This window comes from Seriola dumerili, unplaced genomic scaffold (genome assembly GCF_002260705.1).
Source record: "Seriola dumerili isolate Sdu_G_001 unplaced genomic scaffold, Sdu_1.0 BDQW01000383.1, whole genome shotgun sequence".
In the NCBI taxonomy this organism is placed as follows: domain Eukaryota; kingdom Metazoa; phylum Chordata; class Actinopteri; order Carangiformes; family Carangidae; genus Seriola; species Seriola dumerili.
In genome coordinates this window covers 455,922-479,677 of record NW_019174638.1, presented here as the reverse complement: position 1 = coordinate 479,677, position 23,756 = coordinate 455,922, and the positions used below count along the sequence as shown (strand labels likewise).

Genomic DNA, 23,756 nt, shown 5'->3' with positions numbered 1-23,756 from the left:
CTCTCTCTCTCCTTCCCTCCCTCCCTCCCTCCCTCCCTCCCTCTCTCAGGGCTCACAGGGGTTTGGATCTCAGATCAACAAATGCTTGGAGAACGCCGAGTATCTGCACGATCAGCTGCAGAGGAGGAGCGACTTTGAGCTGGTCTTTAAAGACAAGGTAAGTTCAGATTCTCCATCTGGACTCAGCGTCAGATCTGACTTTTGTTGAGATGATTGATAAGAATCTAAGTGATGTAATAAAGATGAGCTACAGCTGATGCGACCTGAAGTCTCACGCTCCACGGCGCCGCTGTGACACGTTGGACCGACGGTGTTTGTCTCGTTAACGTCTGACTGGACACGTGTGTCTCTGCCTCTCTCACAGCCAGAGCACAGTAACGTGTGTTTCTGGTACATCCCCCCCGGTCTGAGAGGCCTGCCGCCTGGACCGGACCGAGACTCCAGACTCCATCAGGTCAGTCCGGGACGCCGCAGAGAGGGAGGGGCTCCGCTGCTGCAGAGTGATGTCATATTTACAGTTAGACATGAAACAGTACAGAGATTCAGTACCGTGATAATTAGTGACCAAAATGACCCCCACGGTTGTTATCAGTGTTATCGCCGTCTGTGTCATGAGGGACCGGCGGCAGGACTCTGTTTACCTGCTGCACGCCCACTCTGTCATGTGATAGTCATGTGATGACGGTTATAGTGATAATTAAGAGCGTGACGCCGGTAAGTGTCTCTAGAGGGGGGGGGGTCTGACGGTGATCTGTCTCTGCAGGTGGCTCCTCGGATCAAAGCCAGGATGATGGAGAAGGGCTCCGTTCTGATTGGCTATCAGCCTTTGGGAGCCAGGGTCAATTTCTTCAGGTGTGTGTTCTCCAACCCTGCCACGCAGCAGGAGGACGTCGACTTCCTGCTGGACGAGATCGCCCGGCTGGGCCGTGACCTATGACCTCTGACACGACTGTCCGGTCTCACCTTGAAGGAAATGAGTTCGTCAGACTGAGACCAGACTTCCTGCTCTGCAGCCGCCACATTACTTTAGCTCGTTGTACAGCACTGGTGTCAAACAGCTGGAGCACATCTGCAGCTCTGCACATCTGCAGCTCTGCACAGGCAGCGTGAGTCAGTGAACCAAGCCAACATGTTATTAAAGGTTTTAGAGTCAAGAGGTCTGAACATGTTTAATTGTATTATTAGTTAGACGCTGTCGAGTTCACCCTCCGTTCAGCTGCTGATGTTCATGTTAAAGGGAGAGCTCGGGTTTGTTGACGTGGCGTTGTGCGAGTTAGTCTCAAACAGTCGGTACGTTACCTACAGTAGATTATTAAAGGGCGTGGCATCAGTTACAGGTAGAGTGATGTGTTGCTGTGGGCGGGGCCAAGAGGAAAAACCTGTTTTAGACACTTTTAAAAACACCCATTCAGACGATCCAACATCTGTTTAAATAAAGCTTCATGTGGAATAATTTCACTTTTTGGCACTACATTTTGCAACCGCTGAACTACCGTATTCCTACGCACAAGTACACTGTATTACGTCGCTTTCACTCAGCTGACCTGCGGTGTAGTACAGTGCGCTCCGTAGGTGATGTACCGACTGTGGTTACCTCACAACACGTCAACAAACCTGAACTGTCCCTTCAACATGTTTATTCCCCGTCATCACCTGTTAGAGAACAAACTCTCTCTCTCTCAGCACCAGGACAATTAAAGCTTTTCTGTTTCAGTCGCTCAGCTCTGAAGTTACAGGTGCTGATTGCAGGATTCTGATTGGCAGCTTTTCAAGGGAAAAAAACAAAACAAAACAGGAAGTGAAACTGGAATCTCGTCACCCACACTTTGTTTTAAACCTCGTGTTTAAAAATGAACATGTACAAATGACTTGTAGAAAACTTTTTATTGAAAAATAGCATTATTACATTTTAAATTCATTTTAATATTAAATTGATTAATTTAAAAAAAAAAAAAAGACAGTGTTGTCATGGAGACGGGTCAGAGTCAGTTCCGTGGATTTCTTCCATTTCCACCTACAGGGAAGAAACGGATCTGTTAAGTCACTAAATCATTATACATAAGAACAGAGCTTTCCAAAATAAAAGTCTGACACCTCGGTTTCAAAATAAAGTCAAGCTGTTCACCAGGCCTTAATCTGAAAGGATCATGTCTGAGTAAAGTGGATTAATGTGGGTAGAAACTTAATTAAAAGACCTGCAGTGTAACTGGGTTAATAGTTAATATTCATCATCTATTAGTGATTTAAATTGTATTTGATCGGCTCTCACCTTTAGATTTCCCAGGTTTGCCGTAGTATCCGTAGTAGACTTCCTGCTGGTTGCCGTGCTTCTCTGCGGACATGAGACAGACACACACACCTGTGTTTTCTTCCTCATGCTCCTCTTACTGGGTTCAGGTGGGTGTGGCTCAGCTTCGCTCTCTGTCACTCAAAGCTCAAACCACACCCCCACAGTTAACCTCCCCTTCAGGTGACGGACTGTCTGGATTTCAGTTGTGTTCAGAACGACGTCACTCACATTACTTTGCATTAAAATGTTCACTCGGTTTTTTCGGATTATTAAAAAAACACATTATATTCTAAATATTTTGTCCTTGTTTTCATTGTTATTCTCTCTTCTGACACGATTGACGTCACAGTCCGGGACTGATCCGTCATTAAAAGACGATATTCAGAAACAAACAAAAAGCTAAAAACACATTTTATATCAGTCCTGCAGCTACATGCTGTCTGCAGCACAGACCTGCTCCGCTCTGTACGAGCTTCTTCTGCGTAACGTCCACGTCCATCCTCTCAGCAAAAATCACTGGAATTAACTTTAACATTTACTTCACCAGAATATAGATTCTTTACTGTCATTGCATTAAAAACAATTAAACTCAGTTTGGCAGCACATGTTAAAAATACAAACTAAAATCATTAAAATATAGAAATATATAGTAAAATAAAATATGCACATAACAACAATATAACTATAAATGATCAACGTAAGCTTTAGATTAGAAAATCTTGTATAGCTTGTTGGAAGTTAGTTTGATGGTGCACGATGCAGAAAACGTGGATTAAAAATTAAATAAACATTGAAATGAAGAAAAACAACAATTTAAGACGAGAGACCGACCGATACTCTTTTCCAGGGCCGATACTGATTATCGATAATCAAGGAGACCGATAACAGATATTTGGAACCGATACGTCGACACAAAACTACTGCTGTATAAAGGACACTCAGGTGTTTCTATTATTTTATCCACCCCAGTTCTATCAGTGAATGCAGGTAAATATCAGAAACACCTCCAAACACTACATCCTCTATAATGATCATCAACAACTGTCGGAAACTATTTTAATAAAAACATTATCAGCTTCATGAAGGAGGATTTACTGCAGGACTGTTGTATCAGACTCCATCAGGTTGATCTACATGTTCCTAATAAACTGATCAGTGTATATCAGTCATTATCGGGGATTATTTTGCAGGTGTTTGGTCATAAACCACACTGAGCTTGAAGTGATGATGATGATGATGATGATGGCGGCGTTACCTGAACCTCTGCTCTTCCACTGACCGTGCCTCTTGTGGTTTTTCTGCACGTGTGCGTTCCTGCAGGTTCCCTCGTCCTTCCCGCCGCTCGCCCTCTTCGTATCTAGGAGACGGAGCAGAGTCAGAGCGACGCCACAGAGAGCACAGCCAACACACAACACGCCGAATTTTAAAAATCATCACCTGAGAATTTGAAAGGATGCCTTCTGTTTGGCGCCGCGCCGCCGTTCGACTCTTCACACGCACACCTGAGCTCGCTGCACTGGACGCCACAGTCCACTAAATGTCCCTTTGACGGAGACACCTCAGACGTCTTCTGGTCGACCTTCGGGACGCACAGCTGCTCCTTTCGGACTTCTTCGCGACCGCACGCCCCGTCGTCCACCTCGTCCCCTCTACAGGTCAGGTGACCTGTAGACGAGACTCTCTCTCCTGCTGCAGAGCTCAAGAGCAGAGTCGCTTCCCGCTCAGGAGAGCCGGCGCCATTCTCCCGCCGCTCGTTTAAAATAAGAGATTCCTGGTTTGGGCTTCGATTAGCCTCGGGTTCAGAAGACCCATTTTCATCCACAGTCTCCGCGGCGGGAGAACAAACAGTTATCTGCCTCTGCGGGCGGGCCGGGGAAGCCGAGGGGTCCTTCTCTGAAGGAGTCGTGTTCCGGCTTTCCTCCGCTCCTCTCGCTTCAGAGGCGGAAATGTCACTCGCCATTTCTGGCTTCTTCGGTGGACTCGGCTTCTCAGCCGGCGTGCTGAAGATCAGCCAGCTGTCCGACATGGGGGCGGAGTCGGAGGAGGACAACCTGCGGGTCCGCCTGTCAGCTTTGACGGCCGGGTTGTCAGTCTGGGTGGAGTGTCTGCAGTTCTCAGCTTCCTCCGTCATCTCGACGATGACCTGAGGCTCAAACATGCCGTTCTGCAGCAGCCACTCCTTGGTGGGGACAAACGGGGCGAGAGACTCCACAGACCAAACAGACTCGTTCACGTTCCTCCTGGACCGGCAGCCGCTCAGAGGCATTTGATAAGGAATGATGTCCGCGGTGTCTTCGTGTAGACTCGTCTCGTCGCCGGTCGTTTGCTCGTCGTCCGGGAGCTTGTGGGATTTGTTCAGTGAACGCATCAGTTCCTCTCTGCAGGGGAGACACCGGCTCACAGAGTCCAGCGACTCCACGGGCTCGTCGTCTCCTCTGGACTCTGACAGGAGGTCATAAAGAGCGGGAGGCAGTTTGAGGATCTTGAAGAGGGCTTCACTGTCCTTAGAACTCAGGATACACGCAACGTCTTCATCAGCGTCTTCATCGCCGTCAGACGCCACCGCCGCCGGGTCCGTCTGGTTCTTCTGAGGCGGCTCCTCACCTGCCGTCTTCAGCATGGTCTCCTGCGGCGTGCCCCCTCCCCAGCTCATCAGGATGTCGGGAATAGAGACCCGTCTCTCTTTGACGGCCTCGTCCTCTTGCTGGGAGGAGCTGCACACCGGGACCATGCTGTCCGGGGAGCTCGCCGACCACACGTCGCAGCGACGGTTCCTGCAGGGGGGGGCGTTCTCCTGATCGACGCCATCTTTACGGCTCTTCTGCGTCTCTTCAGTTGCTCTGATACGAGACAAGACCGTCTTCGCTGCAGCAGGATCCGGGACGTTAAAGCGGCGTGCGACGGGGCTACCTGTACCGCTCTTCTTCACCTGGACGTCCTCTGCGTCGCCAGGTAAGGTGTAGTTCTCCACCTCAGCAGAGCCTCCTTTTTGGGAGCTGGAGCTTGAAGACGGAGAGCTGGAGGCCGTTCCGTGCCCAGAGTCTGAGCCGACAATCAGGCTCCCCCCGCCATAACCACCCGTGCCTCTGTGCGGCGGTTCTGTTTGGACCTCGGAGTTCACCGTTTCTCTGACGGGTACGCTGTGAGGCGGGCGGACTCTGCGGGTCTGGTTCTGGTAGGGGGCGCAGGGAGCGTGGGGCTGGGGGTGGAGCAAGCGTCTGTAGTCAACCGCCTGGACGTGAGGGTGGGGGAGAACGTAGGATGGAGCCTCCATGTAGGGGGGAGGAGGAGGGAACGGGGGCATGACCATACCATAACCTGAGAGAAACAAACAGAGGTCAAGGTTCAAGTTTTAAAACAACAAGGTAAAGAGTCACGTCCTCACACTCACCCATGCCTGGGAAGCCCGCAAAGGGGTTGTAAGAGAAGGGCACGGGCCACTGGTAGTGGAGGAAAGGGAGCGGAGGCGGAGCATGTACGTAGAAGACCGGGCGGGCGGGGGCGGGGTGTTGGGGGTGGGGTGCAGGTCCTGGATCTAGACCGCCTTGCAGTCTGGGATCCTGCTGCCCAGGGTTCGGCACGCCGCTGCTGGAGTGCAGGTTCCCGCCATTCGGTCCCTGAAGAGTCATATTCAACCTACACAGGGCGGAGGAGGAAAGGTGTGTTAGACAGGTGTACACACACACACACACACACACACACACACAAACAATGTGGTAAATGTTAGATTGTTTCACTCAAGAAGAAGAAGAAGAAGTCACTCAAAGTGCTTTGCAATAAAAAAATAAAATACTACAATAAAATGAGGGCAGATTGAAGGACGATGAAAATAGACATTAAAAAGACAAGATGATAAAATATGTAAATGATAATAAAAACAAAAAACAGGAAGAAAAGTAAAATATGAGCGAATGAATTAAAAGTTGAATAATCAGGTTTCCAGCTGTTTTCCATAGTTTGGGATCGTAGTTAAAACGCTGCACTGCCTGTTTTCTTGTGTGTAAAACTGTGTGACTTTAAAAGCTGAAGATCTGAGAGCTCGTGCAGGATTATATAGGCCGGTCTGAACCAGGAAGTACAAAGACCTGGACATCGTCTCTAAAAGACACGGAGCCAGTGAAGTGAAGCTAAAAACCAGAGTAATCAGCTTCTCCTTGTTTTTTTGGTAAAAGTCCAGCAGCTCGGTTCTGAATGACCTGGAGTCGTTCAGCAGCAGCAAAAAGAGCGATGCAATAATCTGTTAGAATCAAGAGCATGAATAAGTTTTTCAGCATGTTTGTGGGTTAGGAACAGCTGCACTCTGGCAATGTCTCTGTTTTGGTCACCTTCTTTATATTTGATTAAAACTGCATGTCACTTCTGATTTAACCTCAGGGAACAAGTTCCTGGGAGTCGAACGTCTGTCAGACTCAAACATTCAGGATTTAAGCAACTGAACTGACTCACTGAAGAGGATTTATTTTAATTTAATATTTAACTCTTGACCAGCTGCCATCACTGCTGCCGCCACCCAGACACCACGAGTCCAAACCCTCCACCTGTACTTCCCCATGTTGTCGGCAGAGAGAGCGGAGTCACTTTACCTGGCTGAGGAGGAGGACGTGAGAAACACAGAGCGATGAGCAAAGAGAGTGAAAGTGTGGAGCGGACACACCTGAGTTTAAGTAGCTGCTCATCACACAGGTGTGAGCAGCATCAGCTGATCTGGGATCACCCTGAGGCCTCCTGCAGTCAGGGCGAGGCGCCACTAGATGGAGCCAGAGGCCAGTCAGTCACAGGTCTGTTCTCAGTGTCAAGTCACCGTCTTGTCAGGTGCGGTCACATGACTCCGGTGCTCGCCTCCCTGTTTGATTTCACATTGATTTAAAATCTAATTAATGATTTTTGATTCTTTAAATGGCTCCAACCCCCAAATTATTATTACCATTATTTTCAGCTGCATGAAGTCAGAGTCACTGGAGTGATCTACAGATTATTCATAGACTCATACTGTCGTCGTCATAAATTGATGAATTGAATCAATATATTTACTTTAATTTAAATGATGAATTCCTCATTAAAGTTCAAATCTGTAACTTTTACACATTAAAACATCTAAAAACATCTGGACCTGTGTTCTACATGTTGTTGAGTTGTGTTCTTACATTCTCCCAAATGTTTCCATCAATTCTCAAACCGGAGAAATCAGTGATTTTAATCATGGTAACGTTTCATTGGTCGCCTGTTGATGACATCATATCCTGTATGATCATGTGTCAGTGTGACATTGATCTTTTGTTTAGTTTTAAGCCACAGACACTTTATTGGTGTTTTTCGGCTCCTTATTTGAACCAGATGATTTTAAAATGTGAGTTTTATATTTGATAAAGTGTCACTTTTTTCTTTTTTTTTTTTTTACAGTTTTTATTCCTCCGACAGTCGGAGCGGCGGCCTCGTTCTCCTGGACACGATATCTCAGTAACGTCTCGGCGGAACTTCTTCTAATTTGGCAGAAACATTCACCAGGACTCATGGATGAACTGATTAGATTTTGGGGGTCAAAGGTCAAAGGTCATTACTCAAGATTTCACACAGCAATTATGACAAAATTTCACACCAATGGTTCATATTTTATACGACTCTGGATCAACAGGAAGTTACCTGACACTAGAACCGCGTGGCGGAGGGATACGACCTAGTTCCTCTTGTGATCGACGGAGCAGCTGCACAGTGTTTGTTAATGCAGAATTTATTTGCACATTTAATGAATCATTGTGTAACTGTTTATTTAATTATTCAACTTTAATATAGAATTGAACGCCAATAAAGTCTGTAGTTACCCTGAAGATCATTCTGACAAACGCTGACTGCCTCACTGTCCTCTGTCTCTCTCATGTGCAACATACATCATATAGATCTGGAGTCTCTTTAACAGCCTTTGGACTTGGATCATTAACGCCACACGGAGTTGATCTTATCAGTCATGTGATCCACACTCATAAAAACCTACAGGTATTTTCTCTCTGACTTTGCCCCTCTGTGTCCGACGGGTCGTTGGAGATTTACAGTGCAGTCTTGGAGTCTTGTGAGGTTTAGTGTGTTTGTGTTTGCTGTATTATCTGAGTGTCAATATTGGCAGTGTAAACACGTTCAGAAGAAACAGATTGTTCCTACAGTTTGACCTTTGCTAACGTCCGTGAGACGAGACAGAAACCAAACACCGTGAACAACGTGAAGAAGATCGCTGCTCGGGGTTTCCTCCGGTGCAGATCGACTTGTTCGGGCTCCGCCACAGTCAGCGCAAACATGACCTCATGACCTCACTTCCACCAAGATGGAGGACGAGCGCATCCACCCCTGAAACTGGGTTAATTGCATATTTTTTCCTGCCAATCACAAAAATCGGAGCCGACACGACGAGCGAAAAGTCATTTATATTTTATACACAGTCTGCTCCGCTGACCATATGGGAAAGCTGTGTCCTCGTCACGAGTGCTGTTGCTATGGTTAACTGCAGTTAAATATGTAATAATAATAATTCCTTCGTTTATATTGCGCCTTTAAAAACAAGGGTTTATAAAGTGCTCTGACATAAAAGCACAAACATACAAGAGAACAACGGCAGAAGAACCCGAACAACAACAGCAACACAAGAACCCAACAACAAACATGATGTCAGCAGTTAAAGGGGAATAATCAGAGGAGGTAAAGGCACCAAAACAACATTAAGCAAAACAGAATGAGATAAAAAGATTAATACAAATAAGGGCATAAAGAGGCATAGAGAGGCAGGAAGTAACAGTGGAATAAAATAAGGCGAAGAAGTGATAGAGGAAATAAAAACAATAGAAACAGATAAAAAAAACATTTGTAAAGAGATAAAACAATAAGGAATGAAATAAAGATACCATAAAGGGAAATAAGGAGTGATGTGATGTCGTCTGTTTGAACCAGTAAGGAGCCTGTAGCTGCTGCATTTTGAACTGGTTGGAGGCGAGGCAGAGCTTTATGGGTAATTGTGGGTAATATGTGTGGGCGGAGGTTAAACTATGTCCTCGCATCCTGCACGATTTCTGCAGACATCAGCTGGAGCGAGACCTGCAGCTCCGAGGGGAGGGAAAGATCTAACAGGTGTAAGCAAACATTTCTATCCTACACCAGGAGTTCGTCTGAGACTGTGAGGTCCGTCCTCCCACATTCCCCGAAACGTCTGTAACCAAAGCGACGAACAGACACGGATCTCAGCTGGGAAGGTTAAAGGTCATAGTCCTCATGGAGTCCGTGTATCACTGTCATGATCCACGGCAGTGTGTCACATCCACAGGTCAGAAATCCCTCTTCCATATTTTATGATATGAACATGCAGTTGCCATGGTTACAGTTGTCACTCAGCCGTGGAGAGAGAGGCATTGTGTGTTACTGTGGAGCTGGGGGAGGGGCGGCAGGGAGAGAGAGAGAGAGGAAGTTGGTGAGGGAATCCTCTCCTTATGTAATATTTGGATTTAACACAGAGGATTAGTCACAGCAGAACACAGTCTGCACATATTATCAGCAGCAACACAACCTCCACCTTCAACACAGCCTCCACCTTCAACACAACCTCCATCTTTATCACAACCTCCATCTTTATCAAGACCTCCATCTTTATCACAACCTCCACCTTCAACACGACCTCCATCTTCAACACAACCTCCATCTTTATCAAGACCTCCATCTTTATCACAACCTCCACCTTCAACACGACCTCCATCTTTATCACAACCTCCACCTTTAACACAACCTCCATCTTTATCACAACCTCCACCTTCAACACAACCTCCACCTTCAACACAACCTCCATCTTTATCACAACCTCCACCTTCAACACAACCTCCATCTTTATCACAACCTCCACTTTCAACACGACCTCCATCTTTATCACAACCTCCACCTTCAACACAACCTCCATCTTTATCACAACCTCCACTTTCAACACGACCTCCACCTTCAACACGACCTCCACAACCTCCACCTTCAACACAACCTCCATGTTGAGGTCTGAGGGCATTTTCTTGATTTCAACATTATTTCTTTCACATTTTAAAGGGAACTTACAACACAACACTCAAGTGTTTATATCACAATGTTCAGATCTCAGCTCTTTCTATAATGATAAACAGATCATTAGACCCAAATGCTTAAAAATTGAAGCCTAGTTTTTGAAATTCTTCAAATATTTTGTGAAATATTTTGTGGATGCATTGTTTTGGTGCTTCAAATGTGTTTATAAGTTATAAGTCTATAGGTTCATAAAATTGTGCAATATATGATAAAAAATAGTAGATAAATGGATAATAAATGCCTCAAATGAAATTTTGTAATATCACTTAAAGGCTGTGAGTCACGTTTGATCTTGCAAAAAAAATAACATAAGAGAAAGTGGAGCATATACAGATTGTAACAACATTTAAACCATATTCCCTCACTGAACTATCACAAAGATATTAATAGAAACATCCGTCGACCTCAGAGGGTTAACACAACCTCCATGTTCAACACAACCTGGTTCTCTCTCCTCCCTGTCCATGCAAAACAGTGACTGAGTGTGTGAAGCAGAGAGCCCATTCACACACACACACACACACACACACACACACACACACACACACACACACACACACACACACACACACTAACTCTTTGAAGTGGACGTGACATTGTTAGCCATGTTTGTTGCTGTGTGGAGCTGCTGCCTGTTCTGGGTCATCTGTCCTCTCATTAATATCCTGTCCACATTCATCAGACGGTGGACGAGGACATGAAAGACCAGAGACCCAGTGGACCCATTAACAGGACTGAGCAGGACCAGGACCACTAACAGGACCACAAACAACTCAGTGCATCCGTCTCTGTTGGGAACAAAAACAGATTTTAAAGACTAAAATCGGAAAGTTACCATAAAGAAAGTTGTGATTTTCTGACAAAAGGTCACAAGAGAACATTAATAAGAGTTTAGTACCACAAGTATAAAGTTACTGCCTCAGGAGAAGTTTGAATAGTCATAGAGTTCACTGAAACAAAATCACATAGCCAGATGTGTGTGTGTGTGTGTGTGTGTGTGTGTGTGTGTGTGTGTGTGTGTGTGTGTGTGTGTGTGTGTGTGTGTGTTGATGCTGCAGCTGAAGCAGCTTTCTGAGGTTCAGGGTTTGAGTTTATCCACTGTGTAATTTCACGTCTGTTAACTGATGCCAAGTTGGAACAACTCAAACCTTTCAGTATTTTCTGTGTTTGCTGTCAGCTGTCACATTCAGGCCAGGACCAGAAATGTAATATATGACTTAAATGTTCCTCAAGTTTTTCTAACATGTGTGAAATACCCATGGTACAATTTGAATATGTAAATGATTTTTAATATGTTTCAACCATATATATGTTAATGATATGTATTTAATTCATATGTGCAAGTTTATTAAAACAACAAACATATAAAAATTCTATATGCTTATGTATGTTTTTTGTTATTATCGACAGGCTGTGGGATGGATGCGTATTATGTAACATAAGTCATATATGTCACTATATGGTTTTATTTTATATATCTACATATATTTCATATATGGATATTCAACATATTTATATATTGGATTTGCAAATGGCAGCAGATGTGCAGGTGTCTGGAGTACAGACAGCCTCCATCATCAAACTCTTTTCACATGAGGAAAAAAAGATTTTAACCTTATTGCAATGCATGCTGGGAGGCAAATTCGAATAAGCTGACTGAATAACTGTATGATTCCAATACAGCTGCATTTATCTCAAGCTTTTATCCAAAGACCTTTACATCTCATTTCATCCAAGTTTGTGGTTGTGTCTGTTTGTTGTTTGATTTTGTCCCTTCTAAGCCTCAGCCCCCCCCCCACCTACAACCCACCCCCCACGACCCACTCTTCAGACACTGAAAGAGACGGAGACAGAATAGCTATTTAGCTGTTTAATGGCCAACTCTCCGACAAAGACCATCCAGCTAATGGTTTGTGATGATGAGGACTCTAACAAAGGAGTGTTGGTAGAGACACTAACAAACAGCCAAACACTGTTACATAAGGCCGTCACCAGTGAGCACCACACATCCTCTGCCAAGTGCTCGCAATCCCCACCGATAACTATGGTTTCTGTGGGATACAATGGCTGTGTCCGAAATCACTCACTACTCCCCATGTACTGCACTGTGTGGTGCTGCCCACATGTATAGTGAGAATTATTATACCCTTTATAGTGGACTCATATAGTATCCCAGAATGCATTGTGAAAAGTAGTGTACAACCGATGGTCACTAACCAAGAAATATATACCATCATGCATTGCGCTTTTGTTTTTCCATTTTACCGATGAGTTCACTACTACACTACTCTACATTGAACTCCCTGAGTGAGTAAGTGAGTGAGTGAGTGAGTGAGTGAGTGACTTCGGACATGACCAATCAGTTCACTATGTAGCGTAAAATTCTCACTATACATTTCTGACAGCACCGCAGAATATCAAACTCACTATTTAGTGGACTGTGTAGGGAGTAGGGAGTGATTTTGGACACAGCCACAGTTTAGCTAACTAATGTTAGCTAGTTTCTAACTTTAGCTTTGAGTTACTGTTTAGCTAACTAATGTTAGCTAGTTTCTGTTACAGTTGAGCTAAGTAATGTTAGCTAGTTTCTAACTTTAGCTTTGAGTTACAGTTTAGCTAACTAAGGTTAACTGATATTGCGCCCTTTCATTTCCAGTGTTAGCTTGTCATTACATCACCAATATAAAATGTCATATATGATCTAATGTTAGCAAACACTGGTGCTCAGTCATGAGCAGTGGAACAATGGAGGATTAGTTGTTGTATTGATATGTTGTACTTTCTACTCCACTACATTTATTTGGCAGCTTTAGTTAAACTAGCAAGATACTGACACTGGTTCCCAACCTGTGGCCCGGGGCCGTGCTGAACAGTTTTGGTGAAAAGGTGTAATTATAAATACATATATACTGTTTGTAAATCAAACACATTAATCTTTGAAAGCATTAAATGTCAGTACAAACTTCCAATGAGTTGTGAATAAAAGGAAAATCTGAAACATTTCTGTAGATTTTAAATAGTTTTTATTGATAAATCTTTACCACTAACGACAGATTCACACAAAATATCTTTCCATCTATAACGTGACAGCAGTTTGAAGTGACACACTGAAAGATTTTTTTTAATAACATTTCCTATAACATTGATATAAAAGCTAAAAAGTGACATTGCTCAGGTTTCTTATGAAGACCTGCCACTGATCCCAGTTCAGTTAGATGGAGTATTGATTATAGACACTGTTGACAAAGATAATAATTAAGTCTATGACCTGTGTTGATACTGTAGCTTGTGTTAATGCAAAGTCATACATTGGTCCTTTCACGTCTTTATAACACACCAGCTCTGTCTAAGTTTAATGCACTGTGGTGTTAGGTAGTTCAGTTGTCATGGTTCTTATAAAAGGTGTGAAGCTTGTACTGTAGAGTCACTGACAGAGTGAGATGGCTAAAGTCGTGTCCACAGTAACGCAGATACAAGATGACTGCATGTGGACGGAAGCTCTACACTGAAGAAAATAAAAGTGTTTCATATCTACGTGCATCAGCGCGGACACGACCTCTGTCATCCAGTACCAGATACAACTGTCGTTCACAGCACACTGTGGCGTTTCATAGCATTACCATCATGAGGTGATCACCGGTCGATGGGCGGAGGCCTCGGCCCGGACTCACTGCTGGTGTCATCACTTTGTCTCAAAGTGACAAAATGAGGCGTCAAGAAAAACATGAGCTCTAACAATCTGAGCAGCTGTCTGCAGCACAACGCACAGCACAATCAAATGCATAGGAGGAGCTTCAGGAAACTGATAAAGGCTTTTCAAACAAGGCAAAACATATAATTCATATCTTTTAAATAACGGACTATTATTTTTTGATAAATATTCCTGCGTGTAATTTAGAGCGACATCCACCAAACAGGTGGATCTGTGTATTTTTTCAGTTGTAGTATGTAGCACACATGATCCAATAACTAACAGTTGCCTAAGTCTGTTTTAGACTTTTCATTAATGCTAAATAGAAATAAATGACTGTTGATTGAAACACTTCCTACAGTCACACAAACATTACTTCTGCCTTTCGAATATTTAAAATGATATTTGAGATGTTTTGCGTCTGATCACACGTCAACAGACACGATCAGACCGGTCAGAGAGGATGTGATGCAGATTTCTGTGTTAGCTCGGGTACGTCGACATTATGAGGCGGGATGTTTTATAGTGTCAAAGCTTATGTTATTTCATTCAAGATACATCCAGGTAGTCTATGTCATAGAAAGTGTGAGCAGATGGATTCTATTCTACTTTCTGAGTTGATGTCGTTGGGGCTGAAATAAGGTGAGTGAAGGCTGCATGTGGAGGAGGAAGGTTCGGGAAAAGAGGGAAGAATAAGCAAAGCGTTGAAGGAGCTTTGAAGGTGAAGCGGGGGTTTATTTGAAGGAGGCACGGACCCGACGGCCCTTCAGGGGCTGAGGAGGTCTGTAGTTGTCCACCATGCAGCACGGAGCTTCTCCCTCTCCGGTGAACAGGAGGCTGCGGAACTTGGCCATCTGACGAGAGAGGAGACACAAGGAGGAAGATGATTAAGGTCTGACTGTTGGGACCAGATGACAGGAGTCAGCTGTTCACTAAAATCTATCATCAGACTTCTCCAGCTCTTACCTGCCACCTGCCCAGCACTAAATCCCAACACTTGACCTTGAGACGTCCAGACAGTTACCCTAGAGGCTCATGGGAACTGAGTCTGCCCCCTCATGGGACCAGTTTAGGCTTGGCAGCTTGTACTGGGAGCTATAATATTAATAATAAATGAATGATAGAAGAGGTGCTGGAGAAGAGTCCCATAACACTAATGCATGATTATACTTTAACTGTAGCCAGGTCCGTGTTTAGCTCAGCTGGTTACCTGAACTTTAAAGGCACAGGTCAAATCTAAACCAACTGGTTGACTCACCACTAAACCACTAAACCCAAACTAACTGTGTAACTAGTGAGAGACCTGAACATGACATGAGCACACAGCGTGGCTCAGGAGGTAGAGTGGGTCGTCCACCAATCAGAAGGACAGTGGTTCGATTCCCGGCTCGTCCAGTTCAATATCTCGCCCAGTGTCCTTGGGCGAGATGTTGAACCTGATACACTGTGTGAACCCTATATTTAGTAGTAGACCTACTTTATTAATAAAAAGCTTTGTTTACACTTTGGCTCAGTGAAGTGTCCGCTCAATAATCAGCTCAATAACAAACGTGACCGAGCTGCTTTCAAAAAGCTCTGCAGTGACTCAGCTGTTGGTTTTGTTTTCATATCATCATCAGTCTTTGGACTGATTTATCAATGGTTTGACAACAGCAGGTCTGTTATGTCTCATACTCTGTTTAAAGACCGACAGAGGAAGGAGCGTTAAAGTTTAAAGACAGGCGTGATGGATCAGCTGTTCTTTATGTCTTTGAAAGTCGTACAGTGACAGTTACAGACTCATTTGGACCTTTCAAGTTGACATGAGGATTCACATTTAGAAACCATTAGATTTGCTGCTCCTATAGCGTTCCCATGAGCTCCTGCGTCCTGCAGCTCAGCAGCTACAACTGAAGGAAACACTGACTCCCTGGACGATGAGTCAGTGGACTTTCCTGCACTCAGGCGATTCACTTTATCTCCAGTCCAGTGTTGTACAGCGCAGACACCTCACACCCTCCTGCCACAGCGGTTATCTCTCATGTGCACACGGTGGTGCAACACACAGCCTCACACATGTCGCTCAGAGACGCATTAAGACCAATAAGAAACTGTCCAACTACTGAAACAGCCTGGAACCAAGCGTGTGTGTGTGTGTGTGTGTGTGTGTGTGTGTGTGTGTGTGTGTGTGTGTGTGTGTGTGTGTAAAATGACTACAGCAGCATTGTGGCATAAACAACAACTCTTCTGGGAGCCATTTAGCCTTTAGCTAGCTGCTGAACATGGACTTCAGTCCCTCAGTCAGCAGCTCCTCTCTGCTTCAGTGTGTTTTCATTTCTACAGAAAAGCATCTTCTAATTAAACACCCAGGCTTTATTAACTGAAGGGAAACTCTGAAACTTCACCTGCTCCGTGGGGCTTTTCTGTCACATGACTGTGGAGTGTGTCGTGTTCATTATGTGTGCACACTGCCGCTGCAGATACAGCCAGTTAGTGTAATCTAAATGAAACACAGGGCGCTCGGCTCAGACCCGCCCTGCTCTGAAGCGTGATATGATATCTGTCACTGTGACCTTCACGACCTTCACGATGCTCAGACCCACATTCAGGCTCCTTCAACCACTAACTGAGAGGACGTCCAATCCAAGTCTGAAGTGTGTGAGGATATTAAAAACACTGCAAAAGCAGCCTCACGTCCTGAGCTGTCCCGCCCACAGAGCTGCCAAGAAAATGTCTTTATTTAGACACACACACACACACACACACACACACACACACACACACACACACACACACACACACACACAGACTCATGACCTTCCTGGTTATATTTACATTATATCCAGTGTGTAATCCAGCTGTGGCTTTGCTCCAGTTGTTGTTATGTTTGGCTCTTTATCCTGCTGTACGGCGCAGACTGAACTTCTCTTCCTCCAAACAGAAGCAATTCAAACAAGTGTCTTTTTCTTCTGAAACAAATCTAACTTTGACAGGCTGTAATCCAGCCACAGGTCAAGAGCACAAAGCTTTCTGTGTATCTGGATGTTATATTCACATCTTATTCACACTTCAGGGTTTGTGATATTCTTGATGTTAAAGCTCCTCCAGTGTAAAGGTCTGTGTCCATGTGTAGTGTGATTATAGATCAGCTCTAGCTTCTATATTAATACTGTGAAAGTATCAAAGCCTCAGTCCACAGAGAAATGCACACAGCCTGTATTCAGAAACTGAGCCTTAAAACCAGCCGTCAGGACTTCTGGAACTTTGTGATGTCACAACAAAGCAGTCACCAAGCCCCGCCCACCTGGACCCACCATCCACACCTGTTGTTACTAGAGCTCCAGAGAGAAGCCTGAGAGAGGAGATGTAAAACTACACTGAGATGGTTTTTATATCTTCTTATGGATCAACACTTCAAATAAAACACAGAAGAAGAAGAAACATGGAGCTTTAAGGACGAATAATTATAAACAAGCGTCTGTAATGACTGTCCACATACTTACTGGTTACCTGGGGGATTTTTGCAGGTGAATTCTTTTCTTTTTGCTTTCTCAGTTTTTTTTCTGTCATTAATGAACTTTATTTAAATAAACTGTTCGATGTAAAACTTGGCACTTACCTGTGCAGGGCTGACACTGATTGGCTCCTTGAGGACGATCCAGGTGACACTCTCCAGCAGGGGGGGCGTGGTCAGAGAGCCATCATAGGTCCAATAATCCAGAGAACTAGGAAGAAGAGTCTTTGCGTCGAAGTTGGCAAAAGTGGTCTGCTTTCCCTGCAGGAGTCAAGGAAGGAAGGAAGGAAGGAAGGAAGGAAGGAACAATTCCAAAGCTTAATAATGACTTTTCACAGAGTGTGAGAACATTCGGTGTGTTGCTGAATTGTGTGACGTTTGTTTTTACCTTGGTTTTAATTGCGTCCAAGGCATCCAGAACCTTCTGAAGTCTGGGGTTGGCAGCTCCAATCTGGACACACACACACACACACACACACACAATTTAATTGAATACTTAAAGCAGCTCCAGTCTGCTGATGGTCTGGGATGAAGCGATGAAACACTCACCTTGAGGAACACCCCGACCACAGCGAGTCCGTCAGGCTGGCTGGCCGCCTCTCCGAAGCTCGGGTACTTGGTGTTCCAGTGCACCAGGTGCAGCTGACAGGGAAAACACAGAGTTTTGAAGTCTTGAGTTATGGCTAAAAAGTGTGTTCTGAGGTCACTGTGACCTTGACCTTTGACCTTTGACCACCAAAGTCTAATCACTTCGTCGTTGAGTCCAAGTGAACGTTTGTACTAAATTTGAAGATGTTCCTTTAAGGCGTTACGGAGATATTGTTCACAAGGTCAAAATCACGCAGACAAACTTCGAAAGAATAATCGAATAGTTTTAAAAAAATTACAAATATTATTTTTGTTCGAAATAATGAATAAAAATATAATAATTAAATTCTAATTAAACATGACAACAGATTTCCAGCGTCTGGGGCCTGATACGACAGGATCTTGTACCAACACGTCCTGAGAGGATGGTTTGGATATTTGCACATTGAGATTTTGATCATACTTTGATTAATTGTGCAGCTCTAGTCTCTAGTTTATTTCTTTGTTTATTGATCTAAAACATATTGGATCTAAAGATACTGTAATCGACCAGCTGATCAGTTTATAATTGTAGAATGTAAAGCCTCAAATCTCCAGAACAAATGCAGCATTGTGACTTCAGTCCTCTCTCACTGCCCTGAGATGTTGGAAAAGCTCTGTTACTTCCTGCTGCGTGTCATAACTGAGGGTGTGTTACTGTGTCTGGTGGTTGTGAGCGTCTTTGAATCGGTACCTCACAGGGGAACTTGATGTCGTTGACGGTGTGCTCGGAGCCTCGGTCGTCACTGGCTCCCCAGTGGAAATGAAACTGTCTCAGACGGTACGTTCCAGAAATAGGTCCTCCAGTCAGAGCTGTTCACGACAACACAACACAGTCTCAGGTAAACACACACTCAATATCAACACGGCTCGTTAGTAACCTGCACGTCATCCAACCAGGGGCGGAGGTTTGGTCGCATCAGAACAAAGAGGGCTTTTTAATGATGTCAACCAAATGGTTTATTAACATAAAAGATCTGAATTTACAGATTTACCAGGAATTTATTTACATTTACATAAAACTAACAGTAACAGATCAAAGACTCAAACTTTAAGAAATGATGCTGTGTTATAATAAGTTACAAGTTCACATCAGAATAGGTGGATAATAAATACAATAAATACAGTACAATAAATGTAAATTAATGTTAATTTACAATTAATCCACAATAGCATAGCCTATAATTAATCACACTACCATTTTAAAACCTAAAGCTCTGGAGATGAAGCTGTTTCCTCATCGGCTGCTCTACTTCCTGCAAAATAATTCATTCATGGCGACAGTTTCATGGGATGTCTCCACAGAAATTCAACTCATACTTTGATGTATCCACCATTTTAAATTTCCTCCTGCTAGCAACCTGACTGCTAGCAACCTGACTGTTAGCAACCTGACTGTTAGCAACTTGACTGTTAGCAACCTGACTGCTAGCAACCTGACTGTTAGCAACCTGACTGTTAGCAACCTGACTGTTAGCAACCTGACTGCTAGCAACCTGAACGCTAGCCTACATAAGACAGAAGCCAGGGTTAGCTTGCTAGTTAATGCTAGCTAACACGGTAAATCATCAGCGAAACTCAGGATATCTGTTGTATGTTCATGCTAACGTCTGTTTTTCTTCTGTTCATTCCTAGAAACTGATTTAAATATCAGTTTTAATATCAATAAGTTTGGAGCCAAAATAAAATCAGTGTAACGTTTCCTTCATGTTTCATAAATAATAAAGAGTTTAATTCCTTCCATTGTGTGCACTGGAGGGGCGGTGGGGCGAGGTGCTGCAGATGTCCCGTTGACCTCCAGATAATGAAACAAGGGTGATCAGGGTTAACTGAACATGACATCATCACACGCTCTTATCTGCTACAGTGCATACAGCAGGGGCGGAGGGGCGGAGGGGTGGAGGGGTGGAGGGGTGAACAGGACGGCTAGATAAAGTTAAATGGAAATGTCTGTATAGGCTACAGTATATCTATAGATATGTAGTATTATATTAACACTAGGAGCCGAGCTGTGCTTACTGGAAGTGTCTGTGTCGTCCAGAAAGTCCACCTGGAAGGAGTGTCCATTGTTGAGGATGCCCGTGGCGTTGGAGGGGTCGTACTTGAGCTTCAGAGCCTTCAGGGAGGAGTCGTACTGGGCCTCCCTGGGGACGATGTTGATAGGAGACTGGCGGGGCCCGTCGGCCACAGGGAAGTCCTGCACCCATTTGTCGGGTCCTAGAAATAAAGGTGTATGTGTCAGTGTCACACGGAGTCGTCCAGTGGTGTAGAAAGAAAATAAAAATGTATGTAATGTCATAAAAATAATTTCTACATTATTGTTTTTAATTCACCTTTTAAAGGGAACTGACATATTAGATAACACTAATGTGTTTATATCACAATGTTCAGATCGATCTCAGCTCTTTCTATAATGATAAACTGATCATTTCACCCAAATGCTGGAAAATTAAAGTCGAGTTTTTTGAAATTCTTCAAATATTTTGTGAAAATAAACCTTTACTGATGTGGATGAAATGTTTTGGTGCTTCAAATGTCTTTATCAAAGTCTATAGGTTCATAAAAATAGTGCAATATATGATAAAAAAATAGTAGATAAATGGATAATAAATGGTAGTCTCTGTCACTCTCACCCAGATTTTAGAAGCTGAGTCACGTATGATTTCACAAGAATATGTGAGAGAAAGTGGAGAGTCGACAGATTCTAACAACATTTAAACCAGATTTCTGCTCTGAACTATCACAAAGATTTTAATAGAAACATCCGTCGACCTCAGAGTGTTAATGAATAATAATAATAAAATAATTAAAAATGTCATTCATAGTAATTCATATTATATTACAATTCATAGTAAATGTTCCACATTTTAAAATGTATTTATCACAATCAGAATACTTCATTGATCCCAGGGGGAAATTAGTTTGTGTTACTGTTGCTCCTCAGCAAAGAACAGAGAATATGAAGTAGAAAAATTAGATAAAGATAAAAATAAAGATAAATAAATACATATATACTATATATATATAACATAAATATATACATAAATATAAATATGTAAAGAAACGTGTAAAGATTAAAGAGTATTAAAATTGAACTTGCTTATAGATTACATATAAATAAATAAATACTTATATATGTATAATATATGTATATATCTATAAATAAATACATTATTATGAGGTCATTTATATTATTACTGATGCATCCATGTGTTTGTATTTTAAAGCTGTTAGTTGTGTTGTAGTTCAAACTCCAGCTCCAAAGTTTCTCCAGTGTTTTACATGTAAATCTGCAGAATCCTGCAGAGTGGATCCCTGCTGAGCAGCTGGACCTGCTGTCAGAGTGAAGCTGAAGAAGAACTGTCTGCATGTGGCAGCGTGTTCTTAACCTGTTACACAGAAACCTGAATGTGGATCCTCACCGTTAGAAGGTCCGTATCCCCATCCGTGAGACATGGCTGCTGCTGCTGCTGCTGCTGTACGCTACCCTGAGGACACAGAGGAAAGATCAATCCGAGGAGAGAGGCAGAGGAGGCCGACGATGAAGATCTGGTGACAGACACCCGCTGAGGTGCCGCCGCGGGGCCTTATATAGGTCCTCAGGTCGGTGGGCTTGGCCAGCCGGTCCTGCAGCGGGCCGGGCAATCAGGCGAGCAGTGCAGCCATCCAGAGATGCGATGGTGGCCTCCTCCTCCTCTCCTCTCCTCCTCTCCTCTCTTCCTCTCCTCCTCTCCTCTCCTCTCAGTATTTAGAGGCAGACTGCTGAAGAGATGCGATGGTGATGTTTTATCCCCGACTCTCTCCTCTCCGGGCGGAGATGGATTAGTCTCTGATGCGTGCACATCATCCACACACATCCATCACATCCACCCGGACAGCCCGCGCTGCTCTCGGCGGTGTTCCGGGATCGGGATTCGGTGCGGCTCTGACGGGATCGTGCGGTTCGGCGGGTTTTTACCGCGGCTTCCTGAAGTGGACATTTTCTCTCCACCTCCCTCCATCAGTCACTGCGCTCAGGCTTTCGGTTCCTGGTTTGTTGCTCTGTGGAGGCTGCATGGGATGTGCATGCCTGTGGCTCTCTGCAGGGCCGCACTGAACCTCTGCGGGGCCTGAGGAGTCCAACTCATCCCCCCCCCCCAACCCCCAACCCCCAACCCCCACTCTCAGCTGATTTTTAGATCTTACACTTACCTCCTGTAAAATAAAGTGTCACAGATACACACACACACACACACACGACAGACCAATCTTGTTTTAGTAGGCTGTCATAAGTCAAACACACACACACACACACACACACACACACACACACACACACACACACACACACACACACACACAGGGACTTACTCTCTCTGCTCTCAGCTGAATGAACTTTCATAATTAACTGTCACTATGTTCTTTATAACATACATCCCAGAGTCATTGAAAATAAAACCTTCTCTTTAGTATCCAGGTGACCGTATCCATAGTAACAGAACAGGAACTGCTTGCAGGTCACAGTAGCTGTGTCCCAGTTCAGTATCACTGCTCTTCACAGCTGTTCTATTAACTGTTAATCAGCGTCACATTAACGTCGTTATCGATCTCAGACTGTAACAAACAAAGATGAAAATATTTCAGAAATAAGGTTTGAATGAGACGATGTCGTCAGGAGGATGAAGGAGGAAGAAGCCTGGACACTTCAGAAACACCTGAAGGAACGTGGAGATAAAGTACCAATAGTGTCACTGTTCAGGTCAGGAACATGTTTATGTTGCTTAGCAACAGTCCAGATGCAGAACTGCTTGTGTTGTTGTGGCCAAATAAAAGATAAAATAAAGAAACAAATCACAATCTGTTGTTTATTTAACTAATATGAACTGTTGTATAAAAACAGCATCACACTGAGGACATGATGTTGTTATGATCATCTTCATCAGGGTGGGACGGGGGTCTGCCTCCACCGGCTGGGCCTGAGAGGAGAGAGAGAGAGAGAGAGAGAGAGAGAGAGAGAGACCATGAACAGCAGTATACACAGTTGATTGTTAATTGTAACAGTGAAAACAATAACGTAATAGTATTAATTATATCTGCTGTTAATCCTTAATTGTTATATTGGAAATAATCATACTAATACCTATAGGTAGTAATGTTATCAATAATACTAATAAATACTACTACTACTACTACTAATAATAATAATAACAATAATGATTGTTGTAGATAAAAACACAGAGGGCATCAGCATCATGGGAATCCTCCAGCAGTCTGGTGTATAGCAGTAAAACTAACACAGTCAGTCAGTACATTAGTTATCTGCTGCCATCTTGTGGCTTAATGGTGGATAGCACACATGGTAGGGAGTGACACACACACACACACACACACACACACACACACACAAACATAGATATATACTTTATTAATCCCCTAGGGAAGATTCATGTGTCCAGTAACTCATTAGTAATAATAATAATTAATTAGTTATGTGCAGACCGCTTGCCTCAAACCTGAATGATTTGAATCTGGATTTACAGTTTGCTTTATGTGACTTTGCATAGAAATGTCCCAGATAACTTTAAAACAGCCACATG

At 43.8% G+C, this 23,756-nt stretch overlaps 3 protein-coding genes across 4 annotated transcripts in view; 1 reads left to right on the top strand and 2 right to left on the bottom strand.

Moving 5' to 3' along the window:
* Positions 1-937, top strand: part of LOC111233286 (glutamate decarboxylase 1-like) — an 11,350-nt gene extending 10,413 nt beyond the window's left edge. The window contains exons 14-16 of the mRNA XM_022761063.1: positions 50-157; positions 365-454; positions 764-937. Coding sequence (XP_022616784.1) covers positions 50-157; positions 365-454; positions 764-937 — 372 coding nt within the window. The remainder of the gene's footprint in view (positions 1-49; positions 158-364; positions 455-763) is intronic.
* A 1,005-nt stretch (positions 938-1,942) lies between these two features.
* LOC111233285 (histone-lysine N-methyltransferase SETD1B-like) lies at positions 1,943-6,842 on the bottom strand. Its single transcript, XM_022761062.1, has 6 exons — positions 6,829-6,842; positions 5,682-5,926; positions 3,728-5,608; positions 3,546-3,647; positions 2,270-2,332; positions 1,943-2,014 (listed from the first exon to the last, which is right to left on the bottom strand). Exons 1-6 carry the CDS (start codon positions 6,840-6,842, stop codon positions 1,986-1,988), a joined length of 2,334 nt encoding a protein of 777 aa, XP_022616783.1. The 3' UTR covers positions 1,943-1,985.
* Positions 6,843-13,375: 6,533 nt separating this feature from the next.
* LOC111233273 (carbonic anhydrase-like) lies at positions 13,376-22,274 on the bottom strand. 2 transcript variants are annotated; one of them, XM_022761049.1, is made up of 7 exons: positions 21,603-22,274; positions 20,200-20,397; positions 18,875-18,993; positions 18,103-18,195; positions 17,942-18,004; positions 17,659-17,814; positions 13,376-14,914 (listed from the first exon to the last, which is right to left on the bottom strand). In XM_022761049.1, exons 1-7 carry the CDS (start codon positions 21,634-21,636, stop codon positions 14,795-14,797), a joined length of 783 nt encoding a protein of 260 aa, XP_022616770.1. In that variant the 5' UTR covers positions 21,637-22,274; the 3' UTR covers positions 13,376-14,794. The 2 variants fall into 2 exon arrangements, with proteins under 2 accessions (XP_022616770.1, XP_022616769.1); XM_022761048.1 differs by lacking the exon at positions 21,603-22,274 and having other exon boundaries at positions 20,200-20,680.
* Between the last annotated feature and the right edge of the window lie 1,482 nt (positions 22,275-23,756).